At 37.7% G+C, this 15138-nt stretch overlaps 1 protein-coding gene across 1 annotated transcript in view; it reads right to left on the bottom strand.

Moving 5' to 3' along the window:
- The window catches only part of GRIA2 (glutamate receptor, ionotropic, AMPA 2), a 55253-nt gene extending 46529 nt beyond the window's left edge, over nt 1–8724 (bottom strand). Inside the window, exons 1-3 of the mRNA XM_009893771.1 lie at nt 8679–8724; nt 7312–7551; nt 2978–3174 (exon numbers count right to left, since the gene is read on the bottom strand). Of these exons, the coding sequence (XP_009892073.1) occupies nt 2978–3174; nt 7312–7551; nt 8679–8724 (483 nt within the window). The remainder of the gene's footprint in view (nt 1–2977; nt 3175–7311; nt 7552–8678) is intronic.
- Between the last annotated feature and the right edge of the window lie 6414 nt (nt 8725–15138).

Below are 15138 nucleotides of genomic sequence, written 5' to 3'. Positions count from 1 at the left end.
GACAAGATTCAGTGGTGGCTCCAAAAGCCATGACAAAGGAGCTGTGGACAGAAAAGGTATTCGCTAGTGTCCCTAGTTTAGACTAGCATCTCAAGCACGGATAGACAAGAAGTGGCAGTAAGCGCATGGTTATCAGGGGGAAATGAGATTCTGCAAAGGAAGCTGGCTGAGAGGAGATAGAGACTATATAATGAAGAGCATGGTAAGACTGATCTGCCAAATCAGAGAAGAATATAAACTAGTCTGAGGAGTGCTGGGGAACTGAAATACTTTTCAACTTCAGCTTACGTAAATCATTGAAATCCAGAAAAGAAACTATAACATGAGACGAAAAACTGGAACGATGAAGCAACTTTGCAAACACATCATGTGTCTATACAAAGATCCAAGGACTACAGAGCATAACTGGGTGAACCTGAGGTTGCCACCACAGCTTAAAATGTTAGTGGGATAAATCAAAGCACTACAATAGAGAGCTTGTTCAAGAATATAAAGCAAGGAAGAAGTACAGAAGTTGCTGCTCTGTACATCAAGAATGCAAATAATACTTCAGTATTCAAGAAAAACACGGTCAACAGAAAGCCTGTTGCGTGTCTCTCAGTAAAAATACACAGGAAAAGAAAAGGGATACCGATTCAAAGGGTCTGCCTCAGGCACCCTCATGAAATGGAGGAAATTCCTGAGGGCTTTTTTTTGGGCAGGAATTAAAAGAATTTTTTAAAGAATAAATCTGATAGCAAAGCAAGACTTGAAGTACATATTCTGCTTTTAGAAAAAAAAATCAGAACACCACACTCAGGATACTCACAGGCCAAGAAATCCATTGTTCAGCACAGACCTTCATTTTAACAGATGGGGAAAATTAACAGAGAAAGTTATTTTAGATTTTATTTTAGGCTAATTGAGAAATTGAAAGTGGGTTTACCTTTTTATGTAAGGAAAGGAAGTTACAGAAACAGAGTATAAGGATAATGGACTTAAAAACCAGACCAAACTCCAGAAACTGCTAGCGTACCTTGCAAAGAGAGTTTCAAGGCTAAACCCATATGAGACAGCTGACAGCAGTTAAAGAGACTATATTCTAGGCCATAGCAGTAAAATATTTTGAGAACAACTAATTGGAATTATATTAACTGACCTGTGTGGCTGATCTAGTTATCTAGAATTCATCAGTGAGTTGCAAATCAAAACAGCAGAAACAAAAGTTTATCCATCTGTATGCTTAATGAGCAGCACAAGTCTGTGGGGATAAGCTGAGAAAATCTAAGCCTCAAAACAAGGCAGAACCTATCAAAGTGCAACTAGGGCAAGGAAAATGTCCCAGAGCTGCAATCAAAATAAGAAGCAGCCAAAGCGAAAAATAGGTCTGTTACTAATCAAACAGACAGTAAAAATGAGTGGTAACTAAACGGTAAAGAGGGTTCTTGTCTTTAAAAAGTGGTGAAAATAGAAGCTGAAGAAACTTTCAATCAGTCAAACTTTCATATCAGGGAAGAGATTATAATGAATATTACATACTTAATTTTAACAGAATCCATAGGATAATAAGATGATATAGTCAATATAGTCTTGTCAAGATCAAAATACATGAAAGCAATTTCTTTCCTTTCTCTGACATGATAGCTAGCCTAATAGATAATGAGGAAACAGCAGATGTGACATATCTTGAGTCTAATAAGGCTTTTGTCCTGTATGACTTCATTACAAGCTCCTAAGGGAACATGGACAAGACACTGGAAGGTAAGCAACCAACCGGTTGAAAAGCCACACAGAACCAGCTGAAGAGGACCTATAAGTAATATTTCTTTCAAGCATTGCTCTACTCAGTACAATTCTTGACATGGGTAAGACATCACAAAATATGATTTTAAAAAACTGCAGATGATAGGAAGGTTGCAAATGCTCTGGAGAACAGGATCAAATTCAAATTGATCTTGAAAATCAGAGAAACAGTTTGTGGATATGAATTCCAAATAAAACAGACAAATACAATGCACTCCATTTAGGACACTGCTCATTGCGTGAGCCTCTCCAAAATGTAACGACCTTCATAACAAAGACCAAAATAACAAGCCCTTCAAAAAAGCTTTAAACCAATACATCTCTACAGATGCTGCACAGTCTCACATGGTCAAGCTAAGCCAGCAGGGAGCTATCCTCATAATTTTCCATTGTGCTCTGCATGCATGAAAAGAAGATACAGAGAGAGTAAGACCTTCTAGACCCTAGGATTGAAGAGGTGGATTTGAAGGTAATGCAATAATTTGAATCAGAGCACTGTGATGCTGCTGTGAAAAAGAAAATAATAAAAAACCCCCACAACATTTTGGCAAATAATGAATGTGCGGTTGGAGAGAAGACATAATTTTCTGTTCTGTTTGAAGCTCAGGAGGCCTTAGCTATGGAAAACAGCATCCAATTTTGGTTAACACACTTTAAGAGGGAGACAAAATGAAGAGAGACCCAAGGACAGAAGGAATGACAAAGAGCTTAGAAACATGAACTACAAAGGGAGTTAAATGGAAAGAGAAGCTATTGATACAGCCTTGCAAAGTTGTAAAAGTTTCTTGGAAAAAGCATTAGAAGTAGAAAATACTTTCTAGGTGTAAGGAAAACTAATCCCTAGACATAATATAACTATTTATACGCCATATATAATAGTGTATCAACTACACACAATATAGCATACTACTTAGGTTGTGAAATAGCCTTAACAAGATTTTATTTTTTTTCTTAAATAACCAGGCTATAAAACCATATGGGATCATCCAGATAGAATTATCTTGCCTTTGAGCAAAGGGAGGGATTATAGGATTTGTATACTTTCTGCCTGATATATATGTGGTCCTCAATACAAACCTGTCACTTCCAAATGATGCATGATAATCACAAAAATAGGATCAAGAGAAATGAACTCATTAGGTTTACTTATAGAATGTAGCTAACTGCTGTCACTGAAGAACAGAGAATAGCAAACCTGATCAACAATGTCGTTGACTTTATCGCGCTCACAGTCCAAAATCACTCGCCTTTCCTTTTTTACCTCTAGATCTTGAAACAGTGAACGGTAAGTTTCATCTTTTCTGTCATTGTTAATATTTCCTACATTGATAGCAGTCACTTGCCATTTCTTTTCAGCAGCAGAATCCAGCACAGCTTGCAATGTTGATAAGCCTAGTGCAGCACAGGAGAAAACAGAATATATGACTGATAAAGCTTCAGGAATAACAAGCTTCTAGAATGTGATTTATGAGATTACTTAAGATTTCTCTGTAAGTTGTTTGACCTGTCACACATTGTTAGGACTCAGAAATGAAGATATGGGTGGGCCAAATCAGTTCTTATTGCATGAAATTTCTATTTACATCGCTGCAAAGAATCAAGGTAGAACCTTGTAAGAACAACCTTTTGCTTCTGCTTCAACCTTCTTCAGAATGGGATTTTGCCAGTTTCACTGATCCACTGCTAGAATTCCACATGCTGGGAAAGAGGTCTTCTAGGAGAAAAGTGATCCAATTATAGCAAGAGGATCAGCTGCTTATTATGAAATGCTATTGAACTGATTTTGTTCTCAGTGCTTAAGCAGTACTGCATTTAAACCCGGACCTCGCTGAGGTCTGTGGCAAAATTCCCATGTTCTGCAGTGGTGCTAACAGAGTTATTATTTGTGTTGCCTACAGTCATATCCCTGATTATGAAAGATGTGCTGAGATATTTTTCCATATAGATAAGTAGGCTCAATGCTAACACCTACAAGCAGCCTACAGGAGTTTGCTTCCATTTTATCCTTTTGGCACATTCCTGCCAGGGAGCTGTAATGTCTGTACAGCTGCAACTGCCTACAATATATTCTAAAATCAGTGAAGATTTTACTTGACTGGTTTTCCTTTTCCAGGATTAAATAACAGAGGATAGAGACATGAAAATTACTGCTGGAAATGAATTTCTGCTATACAACAAATACCATTTTAACAATTTCCCAGCAGTACAGGAATTAGACTTGTTACGTTTAAATTCCTTCCAGAGAATTCTACATAATTCTAGAGAGCAATTTTAAGGATAGCAGATACTATTACAGAAAAAAAAAAAAATAATTAGACTTTCTCACAAGCCAACTGACATTTCTGTGTATTCATCACCCCTGAAACCACAGAACACCAGGAGTTTCTTTGAGACAAATTTCTGACTTGGTATGTAAAAGAAGCTTCAGGTATAACTCTCAGAAGAAATAATAGTGGTTATGCCCATCAATGTAGAAAGAAACCACTAAGAATTAATTTGTCTTATAGTTTGTAAATACATCATTAAATTAAGATTGGTCAGTGTTTAGCAATTCATCTTTATCAGTGAAAATAGTAATGACATACAGCACTACACAAGACTGGTCGTCAGCAAAGGTAGAAAATGGCAGCCTTCCAAAAGCATAAATTCAATGATAATCTCAAATAGTTCTGGCTTTCTATGTTGTCTTTAAAGAAGACTGATATAAAGTTTTGTATGTCATGCAATTTGTTTTAAAATAATAGGTAACTACAGTCCAAGGGTACATATAAGCTATTTTATACATGTTAAAGACAAATGTGGAGAACTTGTGCTAAAACAAAAAGATAAATAATGTACGCAAACTGAAAGATGTAGGGAGTACCTTAAAACATTAAAAAGCACTAAAGTAAGTCTATACCTCAAAATAATGTTTTAAACGATAATTTGAAACAATTAAAAAAAACCCCAAAGATTAAAAAACCCCAACCAAGATGAAACAGATATAATCTGAATCACTGTTTCAGATCTCATTTAGTAGATTTCAGGTCCTCCAATCTGTCTATGTTTCATCTAAGTTAAACAGAATCTCAGTTGGGCATAAATTAATAAGGGCTATAAATGTTAACACTCTCCATCACAAAATTTTCTATATGTTACTCCTCTGATCTTCCATTTTTCCTAGGGACTCCCTTTTCTTGGGGTGCTCTCTGCAGATATATCAAAAGGCTGCCTGGATTTCTTCCTTTTTATAGGTGGCAGATTTGTCATCCCCATACAGTTTAGTTTATTCTGATAGCAGTAACGCATTGCCAAAGAAGGGAAAACAAACAAAAGCATTCACAGTAATACTTCTGTGGACATGGAAGCCTCTGGAGAATGGTAACGGAAGTGGGACTCTGCAGAGGTGAAAACTCCAACTTCAGCTGGTTTTTTTTTAAACTGCAGGAATACTTCTGTTTGGGAACCTCACGAGCCTGAACCTCTTTTGGTTATAATGAGGCAAACTCTTAATTCAGTGAGCTCTGAAAAGGAGGACTGAACAGAGGTGGAGTAAATTAGCAATTCTGTTACAGACAGAATCCTCCAATGATGACACAACTTTTTCCAAAACCCACTGTTTAGTACTGGCAACACAGAGGAGGGAAGGAGAGTAATGGACACTAATCCACATTATATGAGAGCAACTGCCACACTAAGCCAGTAATAGCCTGGACGCACATATACTGAATGGCATCACTTCTTATAGACAGGAATGAGACATGAAATTGCCCTGCACTTCAACCATTCAGCCCTTAACCGCAGAGGAGCTGTAAAAGTAGCAACAAACTATTCTTTTGGAATAAATCATCAAATTAATTCCTATTGGCTTTCACAGCTTCCATGAAGAGTAAGTCTTTGGCTTTTTATATGTCACTCCTGCAGGTGAGAGCTTTTTAAATTATATACCAGTCCTTAAACATACGCCACTGTCATTACATTTGCACTTATGCAAAAGTGTTTAGAGGAATTGTGGACGCGGTGTATTCAGGGTTTGATGTCAGTGTTGCTGACTACATACTGCTTGACTCTGCAGGTTAACCTTGTGCAATCAGTGGGAGCACTGAGGAGCAACGATTTACTCAACATAAAGGTAGGAGCTTCATGCCTTGGAGGCTTGTTATCACTGGGGTGCCTCGGCCACAATTAAAACAAACAAATAAGAAAAAAAGGCATCACCAAAGGGTGACTACAAAAACAATTTCATGCTGTTATTCCTGGCCAGATTCAGCCAGCAGAGCTCACAAGAACTAGGTGTCTTTCAGTATTTTCTAAATATAATTCACATGCAGGTCACATGCTGCACACTGCTAGCTGATTGACAGAGTATTGGCTAAGCAAGTAGTTTTACATCTGTCCTTTCTAAAAAGGCAGTGAATATTTCTGATTCTAAATGAATTTGAAAAGGATCTGCCGGAGAAATGGGCTCAGGGTTCATCATCTGGCATGACATTTCTGTTGGAGGCTACATATCAGCATTAGTTTTTCTAACTTGAGTGCTTACAACAGTGATAAAGAACTGTCTTGCGGAGGTCCCTTCAGCTTCTGAACAACATAATGTATAAAATGGCATTAGAATGCAAAGAATCTAATGTCACACCACTATTCAACAAACCATGGTGTGATATAACCATCCTTTAAATCTGGTGGCATCTTATCATTTAATGTGCACTTCAATAATGTGCACAATTTAATGTGCAGTTCAATTCTGACTAATGAACATGCAGGTGAGCCACAAAACAGCAAACAGGAGAAGCTAAGAATAGAAAAAGCTTAGCCAAGGACTAGGTGAGAAGAACCTGAAAACAGAATGGCAATAATGGAATCCCAGAAAGGGCAGTCAAAAAACCCCACCTCCGCATGTTGCTTCTTCTCAGAAAAATAATTGACATACCAGAATTTGCAAGTGATTTTTCCCAGTTAATAAATTGCTATGTTATTATTACTACAGCCATAAAAGGGCATAGGACTTAAAAAGGCTGGACTGTGGAGTAAAACACTCACAAGCAATAGATTTGAGTTTATCAACAACAACAACAAAAAAAATCTAAGCTCAACAAAGGAGAGGAACTCAAGTAATTATCAAAAGCAGTCTCCAAACAAACAGTGACTGCATCCAAGATTCTTGCTTGCTTTGGTGCCCAACTATTGATTTTGCATGTGTGGACTGAATCTGTGGTAGCAGACTGCCCTTCATGCTCACATGTTTTTTATTTTTCCTTTTTTAAAAAAAAGAAAAAACTTCTCATAGGAGTTGTTTTACAACATGTGATTAATCTCATATTGCTTATCAGCCCATGTTTGCAATTCTATTAATACATAGTGTAATACTTTTGTTCTCATTTAAACAATTTTGTTTCTGTCCCAAAAGCTCATTTCTAAATTTAAGCTTCCAGTTACACTTGCTACACCTAAATATTCCTTCCCTTGTTTACTTTTCTAATACTAATTCAGCATTTCAGTGAGATACACCTAGCAAACAGCATGCAGATAAAAAGTACCACATCTTACCTCTGTCACTGTCATACAAATATGCAAACTTTGTCCACTGATAGTATTCAATCAAGCTAAGAAGAGCTCCCTTGAGATCAGGTCTCATCTGAATGACAAAGGGATGTGTTCCATCTGTTGGGAAGCTAGGAGTTATGAAGGAGACATGAAGAGTCCCACAGAACGATGTTATGGTATTTACAGACTTCTTGTCATAGAATCCAAAAATAGCAAAGACTCCTCTTGAAAACTGGGAGCAGACTAGGAGGGAGAAAGAAAAACAATTAGGTGGGAGAACTATTTTTTTAAATTATCATGTATATATTTATGAAAAATAATGAAAATGTCTGATCACATAAACACCAGGAGAAAACAGTAATACTCTCCTATGGAGATTACTTGTTACTATTATTAATCAGTAATATAAAGCTTCCGCTAGAGACAACAACTAAAAAAAATAATCAGAGATGTGGTTCACATTCCTAGACAATTTATTTAGCAATAAAACTCACCAAGTTATTCTTAAACTCAATTTATACTGTATAGTGATGAAAATGTCAATGGCAGTTGTTAATTTATAAAATGAGTCATTATGACTACACATAGTATTATGGCAATAGAAAACTTTTTGTCATGTTAAAAATAAATTGGCTCTGAGGTCAAGACTCACTGAGCTTTTTGCAAAATACCTTAAATAACTTCCCACTTGGGGAAATATAAAGCCAAAACTAGAAGCAAATCTATTAACAGCAGAAAAGTAAGAAGCTGATTTGCTTTAAAACCCTTCCGTTTCAAGGCGTTATTTTAATTCCTGCTCTGAAGGACTCAGCAAAAGCCAGTCCTTCTGGATGACACTTGCGGTCATGCTGCAGAAAGAATAACCTCATAGGTGCAGCCAGACTCTTCTCGGTGGTTCCCAGTGACAGGACGAGGGGCAATGGGCACAAGATGGAACATAGGAAGTTCCGTTCAAACACAGGGAAAAACTTCTTTACGGTTCAGGTGACAGAGCACTGGCACAGGCTGCCCAGGGAGGGTGTGGAGTCCCCTTCTCTGGAGATTTTCAAGACCCGCCTGGATGCAGTCCTGAGAGATGTGCTCAGGGCAATCCTGCTTTAGCAGGGGAGTTGCACTAGATGATCTCTAGAGGTCCCTTCCAACTCTGAAAATTCTGTGATTCTGTGTAAATAACATGACAATTATTCACTTTTTATCACTGGAGACAATTCAAGCCAATTGATGAATGCTACTGACCACCACAGCCCGTGTTAAGGAGCTAGTTCCTCTGGGTTATTCTCTTTGAGGCTGCAGCCTATAATAGGTGCCTAAGTTCTAAAACCAGGGTATAGTAAGAAAATGTTCATCTCTGATTAATTCTCATTTATCACCTGTGTATTCTTTGGTTTGCATAGAGTCACCTTGAACAAGAGACATCCTTCTAGAGAAAACATCTAGTCAGCCTCATGGCAATCCCTGCTACACCTGACCTGCTTATAGAAGAAAATCACAGTGTAATTGAAGCTAATTTGGCCCATCTATTTAGTGCACTAATCCTTGACTATAATTCACATAAGGGCAAAAAGAAGTTGACTTATTTTTAAAATATCTCAGATTTTAATATATTCTCTTTTAAAGTTATCGCTTCTTTATTTTTTTAAATATCATCCCTTTATGCCTTTTATTATTTATTGCTATTCTCTTTTCATGGCTTTGCCTATCTACCTTTGCTACCACAGTCATCTCTCATACCCTAATTATTTCTATACTCCAATTAAAAGCACCTAAACAGTATGGGTGAAATTCTGAGTCTGCCAGTTTCAACAGTTATCCCCTATTAACTTTAATTAGGTCAGATTTTCACCTCGGGTGAGAGAATACAAGTGACTAAAAAACCTGATGAGTAATATCCCTTTATAAAAGGATGATGCAGGTTTCCAGAGCTAGTGTACAAGACAGAATCATACAATTGTCTAGGTTGGAAGGGACCTTTAAGATCAAGTCCAACCATCAATACAACACTGCCAAAACAGCCACTAAACCATGTCCCTAAGCACCACGTCTACATGTCTTTTAGATGGCCAGACCTCTTCTGTTCCAACTGCGAATCCTTATGTAAAGTTCCAGTATTTATCTCAAGCATATTAAGGGTATAACACTGCTCATGTTGAACAAAGGTTTCTGAAAAAGGCTGTGAATTTTCTGAATAGCTTTTAAATTACTGGAATTCTAGGAGGGATTCCAAATCACTATACTCTTGCTGAGACTAAACCAACTCACTACCTCCTCACACACTCAGGAACAATTGTTTCCCATCTGCAGCAAAGGGTAAATCCTTTCTGAACTTGCTACAATAAAGGCATTAATGTCTCATAATCCACCTTCAAAAATGCACATTAAAATAAAGCACCAGTTTACATTTGGATCCCTCGGCAAAAATTCTGCAGAAGACTGTTACTGGCACACTACTGTGATCTCCTCTTTTAAACCATTTCAATGCTGCATATAAGGTGACAGAGACAACAACAGTGTCATCCCAGGATCACCGGTATTGCTGCCTCCTAGGATGCTATCATATCTCCTGTCACACTAACCGCTTTTCTTCAATCACCAGTCAAGGATTTTAGGCATATATAAAATAACAATGCCTACAACAGCTAAAAAACAGGGCCAGCTGCTTGCTCCAGAAAGCTTGAAAACCATAGGTGATGCCTCCTCAGGAGCACCGCTGCCATCCCTAACAGAGAAAAGCCAGGGTCTTTGGAGCACTATACTCCAGTCTCTGTCTCTGTTCCTCCCCCATCCTTCCCTCCTCTTCCTGACACTGAAGAGATCTGGACCTGTCAGGCCTTGGCTAAACATCTTCAGCAGAATGAAGTTTGATCTGCCCATGCTGTTGGGAAATTTCAGTTAAGGCTCTGTCCTGGCTCCTGAACTAATTAAACAGATCTCAACTTCCATTTAAAACAACACTACACTTGGAAAAAGAAAAAAAAATCCCTCAAAGATCCTCACAATTATTTGTGATGGCAAATAAAAATAGCCCAGATTACTTATGCTAGACTTCAAACACGAACTTGGATTATTTAAAGGTGGGCATGTACTAGGTCTGGCTGGGATGGCGTTCACTTTCCCCATAGCAGCCCACATGGTGTGTGTTTTGGATCTGTGGCTAAAACAGCACTGCTAACGCACCAATGTTTTAGCTATTGCTGAGCAATGCTTGCACAGCCTCAAGGCCTTCTCTTTTTCCCTCTGCCCATCCCAGCGAGTAGGCTAGGGGCGGGCAAGAAGTTAGGACAGGACACAGGCAGACCACTTGACCCAAATTGGTCAAAGGGATATTCCTTGCCGTGTAACATCATGATCAGCCATAGAACTGTGGCAGAGGATGAAGAGGGTGAGGGGCTCTGACTTACAACCTGGCTGTTGCTTGGAGACTCACCGGGCATTAGTCTGCTTGTGGGAAGGGGTGAGTGATTCCCTTTGCATCACTTGTATTTTCTCTTTCCTTCACTTATTAGACTGTCTTTATCTCAACTCACAAGTTCTGTCACTTTTTCTCTTCCTATTCTCTCCTCTGTCCACTCTGGGCAGGGGGGAGTGAGTTGAGCAGCTGTGTGGATGCTTGGCTGCTGGCTGAGGTCAACCCATGACAGGGTAAAAGGTGTTATTCCAGCTTCCACCCATTGGACAGACCTGTTAACACCCCTGGCCTGTGCTTGAACAGCTGAAGGAGCTCTGTACCACTTCAGTGGTACAAACATGCGTCCAGTCCACTCTCTTCAGAAGACAACTGCTGTTCTTTCAAACTGAACGTCCTCCCTGACACGGCACAAACTCATACCAGCACTCTTCACCAGTTACTTACTGCCTGTTGACCAAACACAGTTCTCTTGGATTAACACAGCGAACGGCGTTCCATTTAGTAATCTTTACAAATAGTAAATCATCAGTCCTCATGTGTATGTGTTGTCTTCTGGGGAAGGTGGGTAAAACTGGAACTTTGATCTCCTCTCTTCCACAAAGTGAGAGGCAAGTGAAAAGCACCATCTCTAGCTGGGTAAATCACTGCAGTTCTAACTACTTACAGAAGATGCAGCTTAAAAGTTGAATTCCACACACGCGTGTACACGATGCCGACAAATAATATGATAAAAACAAAACATTTTTTATTTTTGAAATTATTACGAAACCTGCCACACAGATACAACTCTCATTTAATTCAACCAGGGCCCCCTGGATGTAAGATAAAAACTGTAACTTAAATCTTGAAAATAAGGATGTAACATTTATTAGCAAATGTTAAGCTATGTGGGTCAGCCAGAAAATCAGGATCAGCTTTAATCCAGGTAAAAATAAATTTTCATCAGCAGTGATCAGTGTCACAGTTGTCCACTGAAGAACCTCAGGGCTGTGCTTTTGTGTCTGAAATCCCTCTAAAGGTAAGTGGGAGGGCACCTATGCCATGTAATAAAAAACTAGCTAAAAATGAACATTTAGGCTTTGTCTTGAAAGAAATGCTTGCAATTGTTCTGGAGCATTTGATTTCTCAAGAGCAGAAGGGAAAAGAAGAGACGGTATTTCCAAATACATAATGGTGATCCAGTAGATAATGCAGATAGTGTAATTGTTTTTGGCAGGATTCCCACCTTAGACCAAGTCTACAGTCATGTTGTTACTGCTGAGAGACATTAGTTTTATAATGGTGAATCACAAGCTGTTCACAGTTATTAGATTAAAAAAATCATGATGATTAGGACTCAAGCCATTGAAACACGAAAGTTCTATTTTATTAAAGACATTCAAAGCAACTGCCAGGATTCATTTCTTTCAAGCTCTTCTATATGTTGGGTTTATGTTGTCCTTTCTAGAAACAGTCAATGGGCTACTTAGCAACAAGAAGGCAAGAATACAGTAAGCTCATTTTGTGATCACTTTTCTAGAGACTCGCCTAGAATGGCAAGTAACTGGGAATTCCAAGAAACAGGGTAAATAACTGAAAGTACATAAGAAACAACAATTCCCAGAAGGTTTTGTAGTAGTTAAAAACGATCTATTTTATATTTGACTTCTCCTTGTTCTTCTACTAACATAGTAAGGCAAAAATCTAGTTTGCCCTTGTTTTCCAGAGCACTGAAAAGGTATCCTAGTCTTTTCTTCCAAAAGCTAGGGTCCAGGTTTATTAAACAAAAAAATTAAGGTTGAGCCTGCAATGAGAAATAGGTGCCTTGTCAAAGAAGGGCCAAAACTACTTTCTCAATTATTAACTCCTCCATTCTTAACTACATCTGTTTCTTCTTAGACCTCCTTTTTACCATGACGCATTCATACCTTTCTCGCTTTCACACTTTCTCCATTTCAATATCCCGTTTTGTCAATGAACTCTATAGGAGGAATAACCTGTTATTTATCCCTGTGGCCATAACTGGTCCTCCAGAAACAAAGAAATACAGCAACATACATTCACTGCCTCTCATTATATAGAGTGTATTTCTGTGATGCATATCATCCCACACCTGACACTTAAAAAGTGCCAACTGAAGAGTACATTTGAAAATTCAAAATAGAAAAATATTACAAATACACTTAGCTTTACACAATGAAGGGATGCCAGTTTAGGAATGATAGTTCATCTTCACGACTGAAGATCTTTAGAGGCATAAAATCACTTAGAAATAGTTGCATTTGAATACATATGCTTAGAAACTATTCCGGAGCAAGTCTTCCTAGGCCAAGATTTCCTTTCCAAAGGGAGAGTAATGAACCTAATAATTGTTTACATTCAGGGACAATTAAATTGGAAAAAGAAAATTAGGAAAATGCTCATTTAACTTACTGAAACAAATGTTTAATAGTACCTGTATATAGGTAGGTTTCCAAAAAGTTTTATTATCTTAACATTCTTGTAACTTTTCCAAGTATTTCTATATTTTTATTTATATGAGAGTTTTGATACTTGGTTTCTGTCCAAAGATGAAGATTTAAAATGAATGAGAAAGTATTTGCCATTCACTCCTTAGATTTTAAGTGCTGTCTAGTATTAATATGGCTTTGTATGTTACTTTATTGTATTAACGTGGTTTACTATAGTGCTAAAAAAAATGTTTCAATATTAACACAGGGAAATAAGTCTTCGGTGCATATTATTTAATCTCACCCAATAATCATTCTCTTACTTCTAAGAGAAAGAAAATACAGCACAAGTATAAAGAACGAGTCAAGCACTGCCTCTGCAAAAGAGGACCAAAACACAAAGGAAACACTCGTTGGTCTGAAAAGCTGATGGATGAGTCGGAAGTAGCCAGGAACAAGACACAGAAACCGAATGCCCCGTTGGTAATTTAAGCTTCTGAAAGGCGACAGTAAGAACAAGCAGACAGTAGAAAGGAACCACAAACAATAGATGGAACAAAAGTAGCAAAAAAAAAGCAGGAGCCACAGCTGCCAAAAGAATTCACATATGATTGAAACTGCATCAGAAAATCATTGTGAAAATAAAAAACAATATGGATTGTTTTCAAAGCCATTAAGAAAACTGCAGCATAGCAGAAAGCATATTGTATACGCTTTTATAGACTAAAGAATTTTTTTTGTAGTAATGTTATATATAATCTGCATGGTCTGTTTTACCCATTCAGACTATACTATTACCTCCCAGGTGTGATGGGTAAAATTCTCTTTCTGAAGAGTGAATAACACATAGGGATCCAAAGCGTTATTTAGAACCATGAAGGAGTATGTATTTGAACAGTATAACTTGAAGTTACTTTTCTAGGGCCATGGTAGGGTAACTAAAATTGGGAAAAAACAGTTCCCTAAGGCTCAAGGAAGAGCATAATAACCAAAAGATATGGACCAAAGCTTCATGCTATGATTCAATAAAACATGGACACAGAAACCACATAACAGCCGGCATTTTAAAATCCCAAGATATCCTTTACCAAAGCTGAGAGTCTAATCAATGCCAACTAAAACATCAATGGCAATCAGAACGAAAAATATGCTATACTTCTGGATAACAAAACACTGAATTACATGAAATTACATGTCTTTTTTTTGCGATTTTTAATTCCAATTAGAAGTGGACTTTCGTTTTATTTTGAGCATTTAAGAAAATCTGCATGCCTGGAATTACAGCCATTCTATACTGATCTAAACTGTGTATTTAGAAGAAAGCAAAATTTAAATCCTGAAGCTGAAACTTCTGTAGAAGACAATTACGGTGGAGCAGGTACAGACGATGTTTTTCCACCTTTTCTGGCAGAAATGTGGACTTCAGTTATTGCTACAACCTGAATCTGTTCCGAGATTATGCGACCGAATGGAACTTTCCACACCATGTTGTTAGCAAAAGTGGCTTTGATCATTGTGCAAAATTCAAGTCAAAATCTGGGTTGCTGCAGTACAAAACAAGTTCAAAGACCAGAGGATAGGCAGATTAATCTATTTCAGCCAGCCGATCACACTTCACACAGAGGAAAGAAACTTTGTGCCAATATGGGATATATTAAGCAAGTACAAAAAAGCCTTCAAGAAGTTAGTGGCCATCTGTTAGGAAAGTACATGACGATAAGGCACAGCTTCTCTATATGCTAATGCTGCAATAATGAAGGTGGTAAATAAACATCATGTTCAGATTGAAACAACAGGTCAGATAAACAGTCTGTTTCAATGACAGATGCATTCAATTACATATTGCTTGGTTATGTACTGTAAGCATTTGAAAATCTTTTTCATTGCTAGGACAATCGCCATGATGCAAAAGAAATCATTGCAAACACCGCTGAAAGAATCATGTTAAAAAAATTACGATTTTATGAATAAAATAAGATTCCTGTAATAAAATTA

Source organism: Charadrius vociferus, unplaced genomic scaffold (genome assembly GCF_000708025.1).
Source record: "Charadrius vociferus isolate BGI_N301 unplaced genomic scaffold, ASM70802v2 scaffold59, whole genome shotgun sequence".
NCBI classification, from domain to species: Eukaryota; Metazoa; Chordata; class Aves; order Charadriiformes; family Charadriidae; genus Charadrius; species Charadrius vociferus.
Note: the sequence above shows the minus strand (reverse complement) of the source record. Positions and strands in the feature narration are given on the sequence as shown.